We start from the raw sequence: 10014 nt of genomic DNA, 5'->3' as shown, positions 1-10014 counted from the left end.
CATCCTTGGCACGGCACTGCTGCATCGATAACTAACAGAACACGATGCAGCCTTGCGGTTTTTAACCCTTGCCTGTTGTCCTGGCACAACTGTACGGCTCCCCCTGGAGGACGGTAGCAGTAAGACCGGACACCGAAAATACCGAAAATTCAGAGGCTCCGCCCAGCCACATCAGCTGAGGTAGCCGAGAGGTCTGGCGGTAACTGTAATTACCCGAGCCGATGTCAACAGGGAAGCGACAGCATGTGGGGTAACTCACTGGGAGAGACTGTGACAGTACCACTGGACCATAAGCAGTAACAGCTAAAAATGGAGCTTGAACAGCATGCACACATGGACCAAAACCAGCAGAACTGGCATCCAGCTCAGCTGAATAACAGTGAAGTAGGCACGGCCAGGCACCGCGGTTCTGCCTACAACTCTCATGGTCAAGCACATACAGAGCTGAAAGGCAACTCGGGTCACGGCAGGCCCAGCGCATGGGCGGAGGTCAAATCAGACACGAGCTCATTAAAGGCAATTTTGGCCACATTCGTGGATCGAACAACCGCTGAGCAGCCAATAGCTGTCTCAGAACTGAACAGCGGGGGAGGCTATTTGAGCTTTCGCCAAATAAGCTTTGTGACCATGTGGGCAAAGATGTGTAAGCAACAGCAACAGTTTGGTGGTGTGCGCGTCCAAATTGGCCAAAACAAGCACTAGTCATCAATGAACTGATATTTTGACGAGAAGCAGAAGTGTAGAACTTGATGATACAAAGTGGGTCTGATGTGCAGGACCTGTGGGAGGCGTGTCCACTGTGGAGGCGTGTCCATTGGTTCTGCTCACCAGCAGAGTGGAATGCTAACCATGGATGACTCTTCTGATGAAAAGGAACTGATCCAAAGCCATCACCTATATCCATAACAGTGAAAATGACATAAGTGCTTGGAACACCATTGAAAATGCTGCCAGGATCTGCCACTAGGGTCGTAACACGATGCGCCGTAAGCCGCTATGTTTCAGAAGAGGAGAATGAACCTGAAGTGAGCCTTCGTTAACAGACCACGGTCATCCTTATCCCGACAGACGTCACGCAGAGGGAACGATCAGTGACGAGAGGCCCTGACTCCAGGAACAGAGCTGGGGTTTCTCAGTCTCAAAGTCCAACTGCATACGCAACTGAGAAGTAGCATTCTGTGAGTAGTGCTGCAAAGTGTTTTGACTGCCGTGCAAAAGACACGGGCATCACGTTGCGTGGAAAAGTGCGGGGGGCAAGAAGGTGGACCAGACGTTCAATTCAGCTGCCACTCAAATTCATGTTCCCTTTAAGAAGTCAAGTCCCTGGGAACATGTGTTCACCGAAAAGAAATCAGCACTGGGACTGCAAGAAAGAGGTTCGTGAACGGTTTTATGGCCATGTTTGTCAAGCCTGTCTGCATTGAATGATAGTAGTATCAGCATTAAAATATATTTGTAGTACAATTTTCTTTGGATAAAAAAAATATATATTTTTTGTGTTTCAAGAAATGCCCATTGTTCCATGTTTAAAGTCTCAGCATCCTGTGACAAAATAAAAGCATGTGTGTTCTCTGATTCTGTCACTAGGAATATAATACTTTTCATTTTCCTGGATAAAACAAGCACGTTATTATTCAAATTATTAGCACTTTACTCCAACGAAACAGAAGTACAAATGTATTTTTCCACCAAATACAACAAAGCAAAGAGCAGCTCTGTAGTTACCAATCACGTGAATGACATGGTCATATTAATCACAGCCACTGGTCATTAGAGCTGTGAGCGGCCCAAATACACGTTTCCCTGTGATCTTTCACGACTCAGTTGGACATATGTGTGCAGCAGCAAGCTGTCAAATCCAATATTTTCAGGGTACGCTTTGAAAAAGGGGTGGGGACAAAATCAGCCTTTCCAGAAAGCGGCAGGGATGTGTCCTCAGCCTGCCCAGCAGAAATGTGTTTGAGCCTAAACTTTTTTGAGCCTAAACTTTAAGCCTTCAGGCTACGTCCACTAAGCGATCTAGCTCGGCCCAAAGCACACCAGTGATAACAACTGCAGTCTTGATGGAAGGCCAAAACCTTTAGCCATGGCTGAAGGCACTATAGTAGCTTGTGCTCGTATGAACCAAAGCGTCGCATTCAGGATCGTTCAGGGGTGATCCATACAGCCTATTGCCTGGATCGTGTAAGTCGCTTACACAGCAGCCTTCTCTAGTTTAATTGGTTGCCTTGCGTGGGAGGAGCAGAGAGCTGAGTTGCCTCCTGTATAAGTTTCAGCTGTTGCCCCAGTAACTTGGGGAAAGAGCTCCATCCACTGGACTGGACCGTGCCTTCCCTAAGTTTGCTTTACTTCTTTGCATGAAGCTTCTTTTCCTTTGTGTTTCCAGTAACCCATTTTACGAGGCAAAGCGGCTTGCGTTGTTAAGCATCGTGTAACTTCGTCTGCATCTATAACCACAGAAACAAAAGCATCATGTGCAGGACTCTCGTTACTAGAAGATGGTTCTGAAGAAGTGGACGATGATTGCTTTTCTGTTGTATCTCTGACCTCTTTAAGGGAGGAGCGCAATTTCCCTTTCTTCTCCTAAGATTGATTCAGTAGCTCATTTTTCTCTTTCTCAAGCAATAAGATTTTAGCTTTCAAGGAGACTGATAGAGCGTTGAGTGTGTTCACATTTCACAAGTATTAACGAGTGGCAGAACATGATGGGAACGGTCTTGTTAAAGTGTGCTCGCAGTGTTCTTCCAAAAACAGACAGCCCCGTTGTCTAAACGCCTGAACACACTCTTCATGCACCTTCCTTACGCATTTGGCCAGCACCATAAAAACAACACTCTCGACTCCATTCTGACCCCTCTAGCATACCAACTTTCTTACACAGTTTAGCTTTTTCCTTCAGGCACAGTTCATCCAGCAAATGCTCCCTCAAATGCACCTCTGGCGCGGTCAAGACATGGACAGATGTTGAATCCAACCGCCAAACACCCCCGTTATTGGGCCAGGGTAGACCTTCCCATACGGACCCTAACGCCCTTGGATGAGAAACGTCCAACCCGTAGAGGCTCAGAAACTTGCCGACTGTGCATAACGGCAAAGAAATGACAGAAATAAAAATTTGAACTCACTCTTGTACTTTTGCTAGGTAACGATAGATTATTTTCCAGAAGGTCACCCGGGCTGCTGTATATTCAGTTTTGCAATTGAGCGAAAGAGCGCCACACTCCTGCTCATAGCACTAAGAATTGTGGGGAAATTGTGGAAAATTGCCCAAGTGAGGGAGTGAACAGGCTGGGATACTGAACGATGGTTTATTTTAGAGCACTCATAGTCCAGTGCTTTCCCAGCTTAACTTGACAGTCCTGACAACCGCATATTATATTATTCATTTGTTAATGATTCACCCCTGTTGGAACTGGCTGTCTAGTAAGTCAGGAGACACAGAGGTAAGCCCTTGAATCAGTAGCTGAACTGAATACAGAGAACATGAGGTGCAGCGTTTGCACCAACGGTGAGTATATTGGCAGCACCGATACTCCCGATCAGCGCGGCATCCTGACCAGTCATGCGCAAGCTTTTGAACTAAAAAAAAAAGAATTTAAAAATGACCCACCGGCCAAAAAAAGTACCCAGGCTGACTAATTTAAACCCGGGCCAGCGCTTCGTTCCAAAGCATCAGCGGACCATGCGCCGATGCTCCAGTGTAGCTGGCGCTAACGAATGTTTGTGCTGCCAGTAGAAATAGCTAAACTCCTCGACTACGGCGGATTACGAGCAGGAAGAGAACAGCAGGGTGTGAATTTCAGATGTCGAACAGAAGCTCTACTGGTGTTCATTAAAAAAAAGATGAAAGTCATCTGTGGAAAAGAAAGGAAAGTGCTCCCCATCTCTCGGGGCGTATAATTAAAAGTCCTTTGTTTAACGGAGCTCGGATACCAAATCTGCTGCCATCAGCCAAGCTCATGGTGGGAGTTTTAATCGTAATCGTTAGACCCGAGCTTCTCTCTGGCCAATACTGGAGTATGATAATAACTGTTGTTTTTGTGGGGGTGCTTTGCAGCGGTGTGCAAGCAGAGGTGTGCGTTTGGCAGTCGGTGTGTGAGGCCCAACGTGTGTGCCTGCCGGATGGGATACACAGGTCCGCTGTGCGCTAGCAAGGTGGGTGACGGCAGCCTTCATATACACACATGCACAAATACAAATTGTCATGAACATCAACAGAAGCAGCACCAACTGGCATACACACGCACACACACACACACACACACACACACACACACACACACTCGCACGCACGCACGCACACACGCACACACACACTCACACACACACACACACACACATATACATTTTGGGCCCAACAATATATCTTCCCATGTGGAGCCTGGTACAGTTTCACAGCATGGAACACATGAAAGTTTTGTTTACAAGCCAGTGCTGTTATCCATACATGGAGAAGATGCAGAAACTTCTGTGCAATAAAAAATAATCCCCCATTGGATGAGTTAACATTGCACACAGCTTTCAATAGTAGCACAAATCCCAGGAACTGTGTAGTGAAGGAGTTATTCATCACCTGCCAATAAGCCTGTTGTCTCTTTGTCCAAACCTTTTCAGCTTAGCTGAATTTATAAAAGTGGTCTCAGGTTCTTGAAAGGTTATTATAATTTTTATGTTATTATAATCTTTGGAGGCCTTGGGCCACTGGTTAAGTGAGCAGCGCGTGTATTTCTGTGTGTGTGCGATGAAACGGTTCTTATCTATGCTTGATGTTTAACTCCTCCCACTTCTCACCAGCTTCCTGTTCATCGAGGAGGAGGAGGGGAGGCCCGCGTAGTGATGACACCGGCCACACGTCTGAGTGCATAGCAACCAGACCCAGTTACCATGTTACCACTGTCAACCTGTAAATGTCTACAGTCTGTATGTAAATTACATTCTGTGGTTTTTAAAGTGAAAATACAGTAAATACAGACAATAGTATTGCAGAGATGTATTGTGTGTGTATAATATTATATATATATATATATATATATATATATGAAATAAAAGATTTAACATTTGATTTTTGAAAATACATCCTGAGTGTGAAAATGCTAAATACATGAAATGCTTAAACGTTCATTCCCTGGGTTTGTCTCTGGTAACGCACTAAATATGGAGGAACAAACAACGAGACATATCTGTGGCCAAACGAACATATAAACAAATGATCAAACGAACATCAGGCGTGGTGAGCGGACATCACTGCAGTGCAGCGTGTCTTTGGCTGGTCTGCTCCGTGCACAACGCTCCTGCTTTTCCGTTACGATTACCTGAGACAATCCAAAAACCCGGCGGCGCTCTGCCGTACGGAACTCCTGTTGGGCGTTGACCTTGTGTTTGAAACGTTTCCACGAGACCATTTCAAATGCTTAATTTATTTTATTATTATTATTATTATTGCTATTTATGAATCATGTGTGTGTATTTTATACATGAATGTATTTTATATATACACTTTTGAGGCAGTGTCTGTCAATAAAGTAATCAATTATTTCACCTCTGAAATAATACAAATTGGGTGAATTATTTGAATGAAGCTTTAATATCCTTTAAAGAAGATAAATAGATACAGTTCAAGGAAAGAATTAAAACTACGTTTGGAAGCTCAGCTGAAAGCAAAATTCATTTCACACCCAGGAGAAAAGACCCCCAACCAAACATCCTGCGTTCCTTCCACGTGTTTTTTTAAGCGCCGTAAGCGACTCGTTTTCCTTAGCTGGCGCGTTACGGCCGCCGCCGCCGTCTTCCTGTTTACGCCAGATAAAAGCTGAAAGGCCCGTTCGCCTGTGCTCGCGCACTTCCTGTCGCGCCGTTCCGACCGGAGGCGGCGCCGTCAGAAAGGACCCCGGAGAACGGGGTTCTGGGGGAATTTAAGCAGCAAGCTCCGATTATAAGCGATCTGAGATGTTTATCAAAAAATGACTCGTTGGCGGTGAAAGAAGCTCAGGGTAATGAGAGTGCTGCTATGGAGAGAAAGAGGGGGTGTACGCGAACAAAGACGAGCGGCAGAGGAAAGAAATGTGTGAGAACTGTGGGGTGGGGGGGAGGCGCGGATATCTCGTAATGCTCTCTGTGATCTCTGGAACATGAAGGTTCTGAAATGGTGGAAACGTTTCTGGTTCCCCATGAAGTGCAGTGGATGTGTGCGTTTAAAGCGCAAAACGGGTTTTCGCCTCACGAACTAACAACGCGTAGTCGTCGCATACTTTAGCTGGAGAAGTGACAATATAGTATTTAGGTGACATGGTAGCGGAGGCATAGGTGTGCATGTCGGTCTCTGCGTGCACATGAGTACATGTCTGTCAGTGCGTGTGTGCGCATGTATGAAGAGGCATGTGGCCTGGTTTCTGACAGTGTCACTGAGTTGCATCATTTCATCATTGTAGCTGCAGGTGCAGACCAGTCTCATATTCCCATATTCCCATATTCCCATATTCCCACACTCAGAACCACTGACAGAGAGCGTGGTCTCCAAACATCACCAGTTTACCCTAGTCACTATGCAGTGTAAGTGACTATGTAGAAACATGATTTCGCGCACACGAGTGTGCATACATGCGTCCAAACTTTTGCGTTGGACGTTTTCATTGCACTTTCTCGTTCTTCTATATGTCTCATCTTCTGAAGCCGTCGCTCACAAACATATCACCACGGCAACAGAGTTCCGCTGTCTTTAGCTCTCGTGCCCTTCGGAGTTCAACTCCGGTCCTACCTCTGGAGATCTGCCACCCTGCGGAGTTCTGTTTCAGCCCTGCTCCTGGAGATCTGCCGCCCTGCGGAGTTCCGTTTCAGCCCTGCTCCTGGAGATCTGCCGCCCTGCGGGGCTCCGTTTCAGCCCTGCTCCTGGAGATCTGCCGCCCTGCGGAGTTCCGTCTCAGCCCTGCTCCTGGAGATCTGCCGCCCTGCGGAGTTCGGTTTCAGCCCTGCTCCTGAAGATCTGCCGCCCTGCAGAGTTCCGTTTCAGCCCTGCTCCTGGAGATCTGCCGCCCTGCGGAGTTCGGTTTCAGCCCTGTTCCTAGAGATCTGCCGCCCTGCGGAGTTCAGTACTCAAGTGAATGCTGGCGAAACCCCTGCAGCTGTGTTCTGCTGCTGGAATGGTTTTACTCTTCATTTGCAGTTTATCCACCCACAACCAGAAATGCTCTTTGCAGTCACTCAGAGTAATTCAGCTCTAAGTGATTCAGTTGCAAGCCAAATTTATGATTCATTTATATCTTTTTCTGCCAGCTCTCTGTACCACACAAAGTCTTTGCAGTTCAGCTGTTAGAGTGGTAAGAATACAGCTCTGATACATGCAAAAAAATAATTAGCCATGGCATCATCCTCTGTGTGTGTTTGTGTGTGTGTGTGTGTGTGTGTGTGTGTGTGTGTGTGTGGGTGCATGTGTGTTTGCATGCGTGCATGAGTTGAGAGGATTACTTTGCCGGTGTGTGTGTGTTCCAGACTCCTCCTGTGCTGTTAATGACTGTGTGTTTAGATGTGTGTGTGTGTGTGTGTGTGGGTTGGGAGAGGAAGACGGCTCTACCCGCAGCCTCACGCTGTAATTGGACCATCTGGGGATTGGGGCGCTCTCTCGCGCAACAGAAGACACTTTAATACGTACATACAGATGAGCTTAACCGACCACTGCGGCTTTGCTCGCATGGGCTCGCACTGGAGCGCGTCGGCTGCACATCAGAGCACACAACTTATATCTAAATTAAAGTTTCTGTACTTGGGCCGGAGTCAGGGTGCGTCAGGATTGCTGTTAACAAATGTGAGTTATCACCACGAACCCTTAACGGGAGATCCTTCTTAGTCTAGCAAGAGATGGGCATGGGTTTGGCTTCCTGCATTCTTTTTTTCTCGCTTAAATGTGCGCTGATACCCTTCCCCTGATATTCAAGATTGAGAGAGAGAGGGGGGGGGGGGGGAAGTAGGACAGGAAGTGAATTACAAAGAGATGGAAGGAGAAGAGAAGAGAATGAAACCAACAGGGCGGGATGATTACCCGGAAGACGGAAGGCGTGGCGGAGGAAGGCATCGGCCTAACGGAGCGCCACGCTTCACGACGACAAAGCGTGCCTTGAACGGGGACGCGAGGAGCCCGGCTGCCACCGTGGAAACTTTCCGCACACGTATTTCCGCATTTACCGGCACCAAACCATCATCGCATCTACTGAAAGATGAAACACGGAATCTGTAGAAGGCGAATCCCCGCGGTTAATTTTTCGGGGAGCAGCTGGTAATTCATGGCCCAGCGAGGAGAAATAACTTTACTTGACTGTTAACTCAGAAGGGTGAAAGAACATCCTCTTGACGAATCGCGTGGTGGGGGGGGGGGAAGATTGCTCTCTGTATGCGTCTCAGCCCATTCCTCAAACACCGGGACGTATAGTCCGGAACGTCCTGTAGCTATCCATCCTCTGCCACAGCCCCAGACGTCATTTTTTCTCGTGCCCGGGCCGAAGGCACGACAGCTCTGCATGGGTTCAGTGCTCTGAATGCGTGGCTACACCCGGTTCAGCTCAGCAGCTAATTAATAAAACTTTATCAGTTGATTCAGGTGTGTTTCAGCAGGATTAAAAAAACAACTTCAGCGAAGGAACTGAGAACGTCTCACGGTTTCACCCTCCTCTCTTCTGATCTGCCTAGATCACTAACGTGCAATGATTTTAGATCACTTACATCCAGTGGTTTCAGATCACTAACATTCAATGGTTTTAGATCACTAATGTCCAGTGATTTTAGATCACTGAGATCCAGGAAACAGATGAGGCCCGCGGATGTGATATAGGCTGCTGGGAGTGTGTACAACGATTTGCAGAAACAACTGTCCCTGAACAACTATTACTAACTGTGTGCGATCAGCAGCCAGTAAAACCCAGCAGACATTAGGGACCTCCTGTAGCCACAGTTTAACCATGCTCTTCAAAGATCAGAGGCTTTCTTTCTTTCTGTTGTCTTTCTTTCTTCACTAACGTATTACCGTCTTGAGAGAAGATGGTCTGAGATTCATATTTTAATAGTCACTCTTGTGGTAGTATTTCGAATTAATTTAGCATCTGGTGAGTGTGTTAGTTTATGACTCTGAAGAGTAATTAAAGCGCATGGGTTAGGTTTGGTGGGGTGGGGGTTGGTAGTGGCTATGGTAAATATCTCTTGGCTGATACCCAGAATGTTAGACCCTCAGGAGAAGAGCAGAAAAGGATGTTTTCGAGAGAGGAGTCGGGGAGCGTTTTATCTCATCATTACTGAGATCTGATGTATTCATGTCAGTGGACATGAATAGGATATACTGATTTACTTCAGCCTTCACGTAACGCACGCAACCTTCTGCTTTAAAACACTAACCCTCGACTTGCTGAATTCACATTAGTGACGGCCCCACCTACTGCCGATTAAAATCAGAGGACGCGGTGGGAGACAGTGGTTATACTGTAATCCTATCCGTCATGATTTGTTACTTTGAGCCAGATCTTCTGAAAGAGCAAAAATGCAGGTTTTTCACTCAGCCCTGTGTAGCTTCACACAAACCGTCTGCACAGTTCATCCAGGCCCAGACCCCAAAGGAGCAAGCCAAGGCGACAATAGAAAGGAAAAACTCTCCGAATGCAAGAGGAAGAACCTTCGAGAGGAACCGAGACTCAGCAGAGGACCCGGTCAAACTAACACGCGAATCAACGCAAACTTGCTATAAACTCAGTGGAGTAGCTTATGAGACTTAAGAAATGACTGCCATAAGTATTTTGGAGAGGTATTCAGATTCCTCGATAAAAAACAGTTAGTATTTCCAAACGGAATCAGGAAACATCTAAACACAGTTTAGCAGAAGAGACAATGGAGGTGGTGTTGGGCATTCGCTTATGTCTCCATGACAACCAGTCACAAGCTTTAACCACATCAGGAGCGTTAAGTGACAGTCAGCTTCAGTCGGAGGGTCCGTGGTGATCAGGCTTAATTAATAGAGATTAATAGGCAGAAAAAAGAGGC

General features: G+C 46.7%; 1 protein-coding gene across 1 annotated transcript in view; it reads left to right on the top strand.

The window, feature by feature from the left end:
• The window catches only part of si:ch211-246m6.5 (von Willebrand factor D and EGF domain-containing protein), an 80327-nt gene extending 74797 nt beyond the window's left edge, over positions 1-5530 (top strand). The window contains exons 33-34 of the mRNA XM_081706547.1: positions 4058-4155; positions 4795-5530. Of these exons, the coding sequence (XP_081562673.1) occupies positions 4058-4155; positions 4795-4866 (170 nt within the window). The 3' untranslated portion in view covers positions 4867-5530. The remainder of the gene's footprint in view (positions 1-4057; positions 4156-4794) is intronic.
• The last annotated feature ends 4484 nt before the right edge of the window (positions 5531-10014 follow it).

Source organism: Electrophorus electricus, chromosome 23 (genome assembly GCF_041902795.1).
Source record: "Electrophorus electricus isolate QZ-2024a chromosome 23, ASM4190279v1, whole genome shotgun sequence".
Classification (NCBI taxonomy): domain Eukaryota; kingdom Metazoa; phylum Chordata; class Actinopteri; order Gymnotiformes; family Gymnotidae; genus Electrophorus; species Electrophorus electricus.
Note: the sequence above shows the minus strand (reverse complement) of the source record. Positions and strands in the feature narration are given on the sequence as shown.